The sequence below is a fragment of the Chelonoidis abingdonii genome, chromosome 24, assembly GCF_003597395.2.
Source record: "Chelonoidis abingdonii isolate Lonesome George chromosome 24, CheloAbing_2.0, whole genome shotgun sequence".
Lineage (NCBI taxonomy): Eukaryota > Metazoa > Chordata > Testudines > Testudinidae > Chelonoidis > Chelonoidis abingdonii.
This window is the reverse complement of record NC_133792.1, coordinates 7449832-7462808: the sequence shown is the minus strand read 5'-3', so window position 1 is coordinate 7462808 and position 12977 is coordinate 7449832. Positions and strand designations below refer to the sequence as shown.

Below are 12977 nucleotides of genomic sequence, written 5' to 3'. Positions count from 1 at the left end.
CCATGGGGCCAGATGGGCAGCATCTATAGGTGCTAAAGGAGTTGGCAGATGTGATTGCAGAGCCATTGGCCATTATCTTTGAGAACTCATGGCAATCAGGGGAGGTCCCAGATGACTGGAAAAAGGCTAATGTAGTGCCCATGTTTAAAAAAGGGAAGGAGGAGGATCCAAGGAACTACAAGCCAGTCAGCCTCACCTCAGTCCCTGGAAAAAATATGAAGCAGGTCCTCAAGGAATCAATTCTGAAGCACTTAGAGGAAAGGAAAGTGATCAGGAACAGTCAGCGTGGATTCACCAAGGGCAAGTCATGCCTGACTAACCTAATTGCCTTCAATGAGGAGATAACTGGCTTTGTGGATGAGGGGAAAGCAGTGGATGTGTTATTCCTTGACTTTAGCAAAGCTTTTGATACGGTCTCTCACAATATTCTTGCCGGCAAGCAGGGCCGGCTCTACTGTTTTTCCTGCTACAAGCAGCGCGTCGAATTGCCGCCGTGGACAGCAGGGGAAGTCCGTATGCTATTAAGGCGGCATGCGCGTTTCTGCAGCAGTGGCAATTCAGCAGCAACTTCTGTCTTAGCCGGAAGACAGAAGCTGCACCGCTGAGGACAGCTGAACATAGAAGCTGGCGCCGAAATGCCGCGGAAATGCGCAAACCACCATAATGGCACACAGACTGCCCCCGCTGTCCGTGGCAGCAATTCGGCGCACTGCTTGGGGGCAAAAACACACAGACTGCCACCCCTTGCAGATTGTCGCCCCAAGCACCTGCTTGAAATGCTGGTGTCTGGAGCCAGCCCTCCTGGCAAGTTAAAGAAGTATGGGCTGGATGAATGGATGATAAGGTAGACAGAAATCTGGCTAGATAATCAGGCTCAATGGGTAGTGATCAATGGATCCATGTCTAGTTGGCAGCCAGTATCAACCGGAGTGCCCCAAGGGTCAGTCCTGGGGCTGGTTTTGTTTAATATCTTCATTAATGACCTGGCGGATGGCATGGATTGCCCTCTCAGCAAGTTTTCAGATGACACTAAACTGGGAGGAGTGGAAGATACACTGGAGGGTAGGGATAAGATACAGAGGGACCTAGACAAATTAGAGGATTGGGCCAAAAGAAACCTGGTGAGGTTCAACAAGGACAAGTGCAGAGTCCTGTACTTAGGACAGAAGAACCCCATTCACTGTTACAAACTAGGGACCGAGTGGCTAAGCAGCAGTTCTGCAGTAAAGGACCTAGGGGTTACAGTGGACAAGAAGCTGGATATGAGTCAACAGTGTGCCCTTGTTGCCAAGAAGGCTAATGGCATTTTGGGCTCTATAATGGGACTGCCAGAGATAAGGGATGATCATTCCCCGCTATTCGACATTGGCTGGCCTCACTGGAAGTACGGTGTTCCAGTTGAGCCCCCCGCTACAAGAAGGATGTGGAAAACTGGGAAAGGTCCAACGAGAGAATAATAATGATTAGGGGCTGGAGCACATGACTTATGAGGAGAGCTGAAGGACTGGGGATGTTTAGTCTGCAGAAAGAAGAATGAGGAGGGAGGGATTGATAGCTGCTTCATTACCTAAAGGGAGCTCCAGAGAGGAGATCTAGATGTTTCATCAGTGTAGCAGATGACCGAACAAGGAGTAATGGTCTCAAGTTGCAGTGGGGGAGGTTTAGGTTGGATATTAGGAAAAACTTTTTCACTAGGAGGGTGGTGAAGCACTGGAATGGGTTACCTAGGGAGGTGGTGGAATCTCCTTCCTTAGAGGTTTTTAAAGTCAGGACCTCCGCTAAAGCTTCCAGTCCTCTCTCCTAGTTAGCAACAAGGGAAAGGTGAGGTGGTCACCACCTGACTCTGATTTATGATAGGTATCGCTTGCAGCTCACATCTCCAGCCAGAGACCATGTGATTTGGAAAAAAAACAAAACAAACACTTTCTTCTCTGTAGCAGGAGCTGCATTTGTTTGGAGAAGAGACTCCAACATGGAGGACAGCTCACGTAGGCTCCAATTCAGCAGCATATCTAATGAATCAGACATCAAAAGAGGGATGTTCATTGAACCATGGAGAACGGGGCAGGGGAGCACACAGTCATCTTGGAGCCAAGAAGGGGAAACCAAGGCACAGCTGCTGCCTCAAGCTCCCGGTCTCAGCTCCGCAATGAACACAGCCCCATCATTCCTTTTTTCAGGGCCTGGTAGACCCATACAATAAGTATAAGCATTGCTTCCCCACCCCCGCAAAATAAGGCTTCACAAATAGTCAGTCTTCTCTGGGCTTAGTCCACCCTCAATCTCAGAATCCTCTACAACCCAACACACAAAGAGTTTCCTGTCTCCCCCATCCACCTACCAGCAGGGTCTTCCCCTTCAAAGCTTTCTAACCCATCAGTCATTCACCTGGCTACTCTGGAGAGCCCCAGCCCCAGGCTCCTCTAGTACCTGGCTTCTTCACCCAGTCCAGCTGCACAACCCCTGTAAAACAAAAAAACAAAAAAAAAACCCCTTCCCCTACTCTGAGGCTCACCTCTCTGCTGCTTTATATCTGGGGTCCTGTAGGTCACATGCTTATTCTGAGTCACGTGGCTTGTGACCTCCAGCTCCCAGCTTTAAAGGGCCATCGCCCATGGTCTCTACACGCACCCAAGGACCAGTACTCTACTAGAGGGCCTTATAGGATAAGTCCCTCCCAAAGCTAGGGGGAAGGGGAAGGGGAAGTCCTTGGCAGCTCGAAGGAGAGTGGGGGAAAAGAGGGTCTGAGCTGGGTTCATGTCTTTGCTGAAAAGAAAACACAAACAACACCGCTGGGGTGGGGGCTGGAAGGGGAGATCTCTTCTGAGGTGGGGGCCTCTCTTCTTCAGAACCCCTTTCACCAATTCCCATGATGTCAGCCCAATGAGACGTGACTCTTCCCTCTGGCTGACAACTCAGCAATGCTGCTGTCAGTCAGGGAGATACCTTCAGACCATCATCTATCATAGTGGTGCCCAAACTGTGGGATGCACCCCCCACCACAGGAGAGCACGTAGGAATGTGTAGTGGGGCCCGGGCCAGCCGCCACAGGGGACAAAGAGAGCGCCACCCAGCCCCACTCTGCTCCAATCCCCTCCCAGCCACGGCTCCGCTCCCAGCCACGGGCCTCAACCCCTGGCTCCTGGCCCAGCTGTGGCTCTGCTCCTGGCCCCAGCTCTTTCCCCAGCTTCAACCCCTGACCATGGCCCATCTGTGGCTCCACTCCTGGCCTCAGACCCAGCCCCCAACAACGGCCTGGCACATGGCTCCGCTCCCAGTCTCACCTCCAGCCTTGTCCCCTGGCCACACTCCTCTTCCAGCCCCAGACCTACCCCCATCTGCGGCCCCAGCCTCAGCCCCTGGCTCCCGGCCTGGCTGTGACTCTGGCCCCGACTCTGGCCCCAGCCTCGGCCCCCTTATGTCTGTCTGCATCCCCTCACACCTGGGAGCTGCAGCCTCGGCTCCTCATCGCAGCTCCAGGGGGTGGGAGTGGAGAGGGATGGGGGGGCATGATGTGAAAAGTTTGGGGACCACTGATGTAGCCCCATTCAGCCTTTTCCTGGAGAGTGGGGGGAATCCACAACCCTCTAGGAAAAGGCTGGAAAAGGCTGGTGGGACATTGGAGTGCCATTCTATGTGCTCAGAAGGGACCCCTGACAACATTCCCTACCAGGGCAGAATTCTGGTGGAGAAGTTGGCCATAAGCTATGCCAACAGGCTGCTGATTGTGGACGCAGCCGTGACTGGGCCAGATACACAGATTAATAAATAAGCTTCACATTGGAAACCAGCTCTGATTCTGGAATATTATCGCTATTCCCAGTTCATTTCCTAATGTCATTCCTTGGGCTCTGGATGACAAATCGAATAGGTTTGGGTGTGCTGGTAAATAAAGGCGTTGAACAAACAGAGGCTAATCTGAGCAGCTTGCGTATGCCTGCACTGAATGCCTGCGGCTGGGATAAAGAATGAAATCCATTAGGCAAGTTAAAAATCTGTCATGTTGAATAACAGAGCAGCCAGCTTTGCCCCACCTTCCCATCAAAAACATCCCGAAAACCCAAGCAGGCAGCATCTTCCAGAGCATCGCCAGCTAGAAACCTCCCGTGTCTTACAAGCAAGCGTTGGCATTGTGTACACTGAGGTCCGTATGCCCCGCAAAGCAGTGTGTTATAGCCAGAGGAGGCTGGAGAGCCATGGAAAGGGAAAGTGTGACCAGGAGGAATCATACCACAGCATCACATAATTGCCACCGTTTCTGTGCTGCTTACATGACAGCCACAAATTGCACACAGCTGCGCCGAAGAGGAATCAAGGAAGATCCATTGTGTCTAGGCAAGTCTAGGCAAGAAAACCAGCCTTGGATATGCTGAAACCTTGCAGACATTAAAGCTGACCTGGGCGGCATTAGCTCTTCGCACAGGCCACGTGAAAACCCAGCTGAAGGATCACATGGCCACAGGGGCAGGCAATATAGGGCAACCTGTGGTAGCACAGCAGAAGAGCTATTTAGCTGGACTGCCATTGCTGAGGGAAGCCCAGAACCCTATGAAAGCAGGGAAACAATTAGAGCTGGACAGAAAACTTTCCACCAACATTTGAACAAAACTAAATGAAACTTTGTCAAAATTTTTGCAATTCTTCCCTTCCCCCACCCCCTTTCTGACACTCTGTACAAACTACACATGTATGCTCCAAGAGTCCAGAGGGCTTGGGTTCTTTGTGGTGTAGGAGTATTTACCTGGCCAGTGCTCTATCCCTTCAGCAGTGCTGCTTGAGTCCCATTCCCAAGGGGTGATCTGCTCATTGTTTCAGCTAACAACTCCCATGTCACCGTACTAGCAATCATGGTTTAATAAATGTGGAAGAGGGGAAGATGTGGCCTTCAGTCCTTACATCAGAAGGGCCAATTCTTAGTCCCATGGAAGTCAATGGTAAAACTGCCACAGGTTTCAATAGGATCAGGATTTGCCCCCAGGTATCAAAAATGAGAGGGTAGCTCTTCCCAGCATGTGTTTTATTGTGCATCTAACATTAGTTGTACAACATTTTCGACAGCTTATGCCCTGCAGGAGAAACAGGAAGCACATTCAAGCTGCATCACAACTAGAGCTGGCTGGGAAATTTTCACCCTAAAATGCCATTTCTTCCAAACTGAAACTGTTCACAAAAACAGCGGCAGGTTCAATGACACACCCAGCTTGAAAGAGTTTTGGTAAAAAGATTCTCAAACTGGGACACTTCAGTTTTTTCAGTCGAAAGGACTCCTCGTTGCAAAATTTTAGTACATTTTCACTAAAGAAAAAGAAAGTAAAAGAAGGGGAAAGGTTGAAATGAAAATGAAACACTTTGGAATTGTTGAAATAAAATATTTTTATTGACCTGAACAAAAAAAAAAAAAAAAAAGAGAGAGAGAGAGAGGTGTAGTCCCTCACATTGGGATGGGGAAAAATTGTTGAAAATTGCCATGGAAATAGGAATACCGGTTCTTGCCCAGCCCTGGTAGTGACCCATGGCAGAAGAATTGGAAAACCAACAAAAACTATTTCTCATTAGCAATACTTATGTTTTTGCAACACACTTTGAGGATGAAAGAGCTAATCTAACCTCAAAACATTATCACCGTGACTCTTTGGTAAGGTCTTGCGCATGGAAATTAATTGGCAACCTTAACTATGGTTATCAAAACACTCTAATTAAAATGTCCCTATGGCATGTCTACAGGTATGCCTACAGAGGGATAAAAACCTGTGGCAGGCCCACAACAACTGACTTGGGCTCGCAGAGCTCAGACTCTGGGACTGAAAAATTGCTGTTTAGATGTTCAAGCTTAGGGTGGAGTCCAAGCTCTGGGACTTGTGAGGGTGGAGGGTCCCAGAGCTCAGGCTTCAGCCTGAATCCAAATGTCTATACAGAGAATATTAGCCCCACAGCCAGAGTCTTGCAAGACCAAGTCAGCTGACCCAGGCCATCCATGACCATGCAGTGGGTCTTTTATCCATGTGTAAACATACTCTAAGCCTGGGATCTGACTCAGGTTTGAGTCCAAGCCCCACTTCCACCCACACACAAATCAGTCTGACTTGGGTCATTAAGCACTCAGGACCTGAGTCCTAGAAACCTGCTAGGCAGGTGGGTCCAAGTCCTGTCATTTGAGTGTGGACACAGCTCAAGCCACAAACCAGCGTCAAAAGGTCTGCGTAGTGCAGCATGAACGCATTAGCATGGCTGTCAGACCTCAATCCAGCAATTGTAAACCCAGGGTTACAATGCAGTGTGGATGCTCAAGCATGGGCTTGGAAACACCGAATCCACAAGCCCAGGTCCCACAGATGCAGGCTTAGTATGCAGTGTAGATACACTCAAAGGCTGGCTCAAGGTCTGTCTACATTGCGCTAAAAGACCTGCGGCTCCGAGTCTCAGAGCCTGGGTCAGCTGACTTGGTCTTGCAGGGCTCAGGCTGCGGGACTATAAAATGACAATGTAGACATTCGGGTTCAAGCTGAAGACCCTCCCCTTTACAAAGCCTTGAAGGCCAGGCTCCAGCCCGAGCCCGAACCTCTACAATGCAACTTTATAGCCGCAGAGCCCAAGCCTCACGAGCCTGTCAGCTGACCTGGGCCAGCCGCTCTCATGTCGCAGGTCTTTTATCACAGTGTAGACTCACCCTTCGAGACATTGCTGTCCACTATCAGTGGGTCAAAAACCTAGGGATCAACTCGTTCACCAGTCAGTAAGAGCTGGCAGTGCGGTAGAGACTCATAGGAACTGGCTGAGTTTTATGCCATACACTGGTGAACCTCTGGTTCGCTAAGGAGTAACACTGACAGCAACTGGCAGGAATCCCAGAAGGACAACACCTGCAGTGAAGAACCTTGTTAAAATGATGGGAGGGAGGGAAGACCAATAAAATGCTCCTCTCAGCTTCAGACATGGCATTGAACCCTATCCTCTCTCCCTCCTCCCCTACCCCCAATCTAGAGAAACGTAGAGACAGAAATAAGATTTACTAATTGTGCCCCTTGTTGCTTGGAATAATCAATCACTGAAGAGTTACTGGGGGAGCTTAGGCTAGGAAATCATTTTGTCCCTTTGCTGGTTCATATTTTTAGGAACTCCAAGGGAAAATCCAGCATTTATCCAGCCCTTAATCTTTACAGAGGCAAAACTTTCACTGAAGTCAGATGGGTCCCAGCCAGTGCCTTCATCACAAAACCATCCTTCCCCAATTAATAAAGCCCAAGACTGATAACAATACACTCTCATAGAATGGTAAAAAGGTTGGGCATGTATACATGAGTTCCTCTTCTCCCTTCGTTCTTTTCAACTAGATGGGAGGAAAAATCAATACAGATACAAATAAGGAAGTTCATAGGTTTGTGCAGTGCCTGGCACAATGGGATCCTGGTCCATGAATGGTGCTGCTAAACACTCAGATAATGTAAATAAATAGGCACTCCCAGGTCAACGTGCACAAGAAAAGGTGGGGTCAATAAATGACCCTGGACACCTTTCCAGTTCTATTGCCTATGACTGTATTCCTTTTAGTGAAGAATCATTCAGCTCATCACTGCTCATCATCATGTACTATTCCAGAGATCATGTCCTGCAAAGTCTAGGAAACTGTAACAACCATAGGTCAGAATCTCCTGCATTTCCTAGCTTTTGGCCATAAGCCTAATATCACTTTCATCTGCATCATTTCGTTTATACATGTAAAACACAGGTGGATTCAGATTTAGTCCCTCACTGAACAGGCACCAATATCCATTCATTCCAGCTTGGAAGTTGCTCCAGCTTGCGTAGAGTAAGAGAGAATGAAACCAAACTCTCCCAATTTTGTCATCAGGTGATAAGAAATGAAAGGATCGTTTTGCAGCTTTTCTTATTTTCCATTTGAAACAATCTAATTGACTCACTATCATAAAGCCTGCTGGTAAATTACTTTTCTTTGTAAGCTGGTTTCTTTTTGGCGAGATCGTAACATTTTCTAAACCAAAGAGTTCAGCATTGAGAGGTCCCCCACAACGTATGTTCAGTAGGACAATATCTGAATACTGGGGAAAATGACCCAAGAGAGTCACTCGATTCTACATATTGTACTGAAGCTTTTGGAATTCTCTTCCCACTTTAGTCTGTAACAGCCTGAGTTTGTTGGTCTTCAGGGGTCCAACTTTTCTCCCTTGACTTTAAGGAGATGGGCAGGGCTGGCTAGCAGTAGTGCACAACTCTGGTGGGGGCTGTATATAGAGCATCATTTATTTTTGTTAAATTCATGTTGTGGTTGGGTTATTCGTTTTGGCCTTAGGGTAACTGATGGGTCTGTTTATTTGTACATGTACAGTAAAAGCTTTCTTATCCGGCATGTTGGTGGAATGGGAGGTGCTGGTAAGTCAAAAATTCTGGTTAACTAAGAGGGAGGGAGTTTGGGGGCGGGAGAGGGCTCGGGGCAGGGGGTTGGGGTGTAGGAGGGGATGCGGGTTGCAGGCTCTGGGAGTTTGGATGCAGGAGGGGGCTTGGGGCAGGGGGTTGCAGCGCGGAAGGGGATATGGGTTGTGGGCTCTGGGAGTGAGTTTGGGTGTGGGAGAGGGCTTGGGGAAGGGGGTTGGGGTACAGGGGGGGATGCAGGTTGCAGGCTCTGGGAGTGAGTTTGGGTGTGGGAGAGGGCTTGGGGAAGGGGGTTGGGGTACAGGGGGGGATGCAGGTTGCAGGCTCTGGGAGTGAGTTTGGATGTGGGAGGGGGCTCAGGGCAGGGACTTGGGGCACAGGATGGGTTTCAGGGTGCCAGATCCAGGTAGTACTCATCTTGAGTGGCTCCCTGCAAGCAGTGACACGTCCCTGCTGCTCCTAGGTGGATGCGCTGCCAGGCAGCTCTGCGTGCTGCCTCCACCCACAGGTGCCGCCCCCCACAGCTCCCATTGGCCGCAGTTCCTCAGGGCAGGACAGGGACAGCACACGGGGCCCCTGTGGCCATTGCACTGCCTCGGAGCAGCAGGGACATGTCGCTGCTCCCAGCAAGCCACGCGGAGCCAGGTAGGGAGCCTGCTGAACCCACACCAACTGAACTTTTAATGGATATCAGAAATGCCTGGTTTCTAGAGCTTTCCAGCTAGTAAAGTGCTGGATAACACAGCTTTTACTGTATCTTTAAAAGATTGCTACGGGCATCCAGCACTGGGTGGGTAGGTTCTCTTATCACAGAATAGTAAAAACCTAAATAAATAAATGCAACTCACCAATCTCGCTGACATGGGTGTCTTGTCATCCTCTGGTAGATGCTGCTCCAAAGCCAGAACTATGCAATTGGCTATGATTGTCGCTAAAATCATGTATTCAAATGGAGTACAGCCCATAGTTAAAGAAGAAACTAGCTGACACAAGGAGAATTTCAGCAAGAAGAATAATGCCATGTATTATTACAAGTCTACAGATGTTGATCATTCAAGTGGCACTGGTCTCTCCTGGAAACCCTCAGTCAGTCTTTACCTGAATCATACCTCAGTCCCTTCTAGGGGTGTCTTTGGGAGGTTTTTAAGAAATCAATTCCCTTCTTTGGGAACCAGCGATGTAGATTTTGTCACACAAAATCCCTCTATAAATTCTGGGTTTCTCGTCTTCTTTTTCCAAAAGCAAATAGGAAGTTTTGATTTTAAAAAAAGACTGATAATATAAAGTGGCTCCCAAGAGACGGTAAAGTTGGATGTCCCCCGCTGAATTATGGGTTATTAATTCTCTGGAATTTAAATCTAAGCATGTTATGTAAATAAGTAAGTGATAGGTTAGGGAACTTGGATTTCAAGCCTTCTATCTAGGTCTGAAATATGAATTACTGACGGATTGCCATGCCAGAGCAAAGTGTAGAGAAAGATATTCAGTGTCTGATAGGTGTAGATGGCTGCTGATGGGAAACCAGCTTCACAAGATAGTAAAGCCAGCTGGAAATACTGTACTGCTGCCTTTCTTTCTCTCGCTCTCTCCTGACCTGTACATAAGCAAACCCCCAGCTGACTCCAGCACTGAAGAGTAGCTCAGAGTGGTGGGCGATGCTTCTCCAGCACCACGGAGAGCTCCCCAGGGCAAGGACAGCGCCTGGTCTACCCCTCGCAGTTTCACAACAAGCCAGTCCTTTCATGGAGCAGGTTACTTGATTCATCTCAGAGAGCATCCTTGGCAAGTACCATACATTGAACTCATCTCTGGCCTGAGCTGGAACTTCCCCAAGGAAAGTGAGGCTTGCGGACATTTTGTAGCTCTGCTTTTCCTGTTGACTTTGGGGTTTCTATAGTCTGTACCTTTCCTTAGTGGTAAAGAAGGAGGGGGAGGTGGCAAAACTGCCCCAGGGGCTTTTGCTGCTTGTTTATTCCAGGGTGGATTGCAACTGCCATCCCTGTGTTTCCTAGCATTAATCGAGAGAGCACTGTGGGGAACGTCTATTCACCAAACCAGTGCATTCCCCTCCTACCAGCTACCCTCGGAATTCAAGCTGGGGAGGTTTGAACGGGAGCCGGGCTCCTGGCAAGTTCAAGGGTTGCTAGGAGGCAGAGAGAAGGCCTTGCTGCTGCTAGCCAAGGATTAATAGGTGTGTGATTTCAGATGAAATGAAAACAACAGGCTCCCTTGAGATTCCCCAGTGCAATGCATTCCTGCTGGTGCACATCAGCCACTGCACACACACACCCTGGCAACCTAAACCTCAAAGGAAGAGTCGGGCTCCCTTTGCCCAGGATTTAGCTTCTCACCACATGCATCATAACAGAAGCAGAGTCCCCCTTCCTAGCGAGGTCTCTGCAGATCACTTGGTCGGGAAGCTGGGTCTGGGATGAAAAGCATCTGCCCCTTTCTCAATACAGCCATGGACTGCCTCTTGGCATCCTGCCTTACGCTGCCACTGAGCATTTAAAAACCAAACCCCAAGCCTAGGCTCTCCTGATTCCAGGTATTTGCGGTACCCCATTCCAAGTGAGAGGGCTAAAGGCAGTTCTCATTGAAACAGCCTGGCCAAGGTGGGGTGCTAAAAACAGGCTGCAACAATTGTGTATTGGTGAGATGTCAGTAAGGGGACTTTGATTATTGTTGTCCCTAGCACTAGCTTCAATGCCAAGGTGTCACCATTTTACCTCACATTCTCTCCTCTGCAGGAGGGCCAAAGGCTAAAATATTAAAATAAGAACCATAATTTACCCTCAGATGTCCTCCAGATCCCTCTGCATGGCTCTAAATAGTGTGAAGTGTGCATGTATAATACACACACACAAAGAAAAATCCATGTATTTCACACCCATGTATTATATTCAACCACCACCACCCCTGATATTATAAACAAGTTCTATTACAGACACACACACTCATATCATCCCCACACACAGATCTAGAGGGGGCACACACTGCACAGTTGTATTATCCCTAGATCACACACCCAGACACAAGCACTCGCCGATCTGGGTTACACACAGACACACCCACACACCCCAAGCTTTTATTACCCCCAGACTCACCCCGCCCTCTCCCCCACACCCGTCCCCAAAAGGATATGGCCATTCTGTTATCCTCTTGGCGTATTTCCGTATAACATTATCCTCGCTGAAGATGAAGAGGGATCTGTTGACGGTGAAGCAGTTCTGCTTGACGGGGATGGGGTTGTAGAGAGCCATCGTCCGGGCTCGCTGGGCCATCGACTGCTTGTACATCCTTTGGCCGGGTGGGGGGCCACCTTGCCGGCTGCTCCCTCTTCCAGCCCCGACCGGACCGCCGCCTCCATAGCGGGTGGGCAGATCATCTCCGAACCGAGCCATTCTCGCAACGCACTGAGCTGGGCGCTACAATCCACACTGGCAGCCGAGGCAGGGGGAAGACGCATCCCAGCACCCCGGACTCTGCCTCCTGGGGCCTCGCTGCTGGGAGGGCAGGAAGCAGGGGGTGCGGCTCTGCTCCTCCGGCTGCAGCTGGGGAGGGGACGCAGCAGCGGGAACGGTAGGAACCCGCCGGTCCAGCCGGCCACGCCGCGCTCCCCACCCGGCGGAAGGCAGTGGAGAGGGCTGCGCTCAACTTCCCACCCAGCTGCCTTCCCTCCAGCCCAGCCTCATGCTTCTCCCGATGCGGGCAGCTCCCCCGGGGGAGGGCGATGGCTCTCCGGGCTGGGGAGCAGGAATCCTCCTTCCCCTTCCTCTCCTCCGGCCTTCTCGCGCTTCCTCCCTCTCCCTGGGCGGCTGGGGCTTTCCTCTCCCCCGGCGGTGGCCAGCGCAGGGAGCCGGAGCGCGGCGCAGGAGACTCCCTGAGTCACCGGCAGCTCGAATGGAAACGGTCAGAGTAACCAGTTTGTAGAACCTCGGCCCCCTATAAGAGCCCGGCCCGGTGACTCCCCTCAGCCAATCAGCTGCGGCAGCTCCACCCAGGACAATACAACCCCTGGGGAGAGAGAGAGAGAGAACCAAGATTTTCTCCCCCTGCTTCATTGCCAAGCCCTGGCCGACTCGTGGGTGCATAGCAAGGGGGTGGGACGGTCCATTCACTCCCCCCACACACACACCCTGCCCATCCGCACCCCAGGGATCGCAGGAGGGGGAGTGCAAAGCGGGGGGGACTTGGAGCCATGCCATAGAGATGCCCCAATCCATGGTTAAATTCCCCCTCCCCTGACACGATGCCAGAGTCTGATCCTGCCAGCAGAGGACATACTATGGTGGGCAAGGAGTTAGCAACCCTGCCCGCCTCCCCGGGCTGGGGTGGGGGCGATGCTGGGGCTGATGGGGAACTAGCTAGAAGTTTGGGGGGGCAGACCTGAGAAGCAGGTGCCCCACGCGCGGGCGCGCCCCGGCCAGCTGTGAGCTGTCCAGCTGCTGCAGGGCTTGCCCCAAGCGGGCCGGGGGCGGGGGGCTGGGGGAGCCGCCCCTCCTGGGTCGCACAGCTGGAGGAGTCCTCCCGGGATCGCCCCCGTGCCCGCCTGGCCCCGGCCCCTGCCCGCCAGCACCCAGGACGCG

At 50.9% G+C, this 12977-nt stretch overlaps 1 protein-coding gene across 9 annotated transcripts in view; it reads right to left on the bottom strand.

Moving 5' to 3' along the window:
• Positions 1 to 12280, bottom strand: part of CACNA1B (calcium voltage-gated channel subunit alpha1 B) — a 521426-nt gene extending 509146 nt beyond the window's left edge. For 8 of the 9 annotated variants that reach the window (XM_032765199.2, XM_075060699.1, XM_075060700.1 and 5 more), the window contains exon 1: positions 9237 to 9337. In XM_032765199.2, the coding sequence (XP_032621090.2) occupies positions 9237 to 9329 (93 nt within the window). In that variant the 5' untranslated portion in view covers positions 9330 to 9337. Of the gene's footprint in view, positions 1 to 9236; positions 9343 to 11532 lie in introns of those variants that run through there. The other variant, XM_075060705.1, reaches the window with a different exon arrangement.
• Between the last annotated feature and the right edge of the window lie 697 nt (positions 12281 to 12977).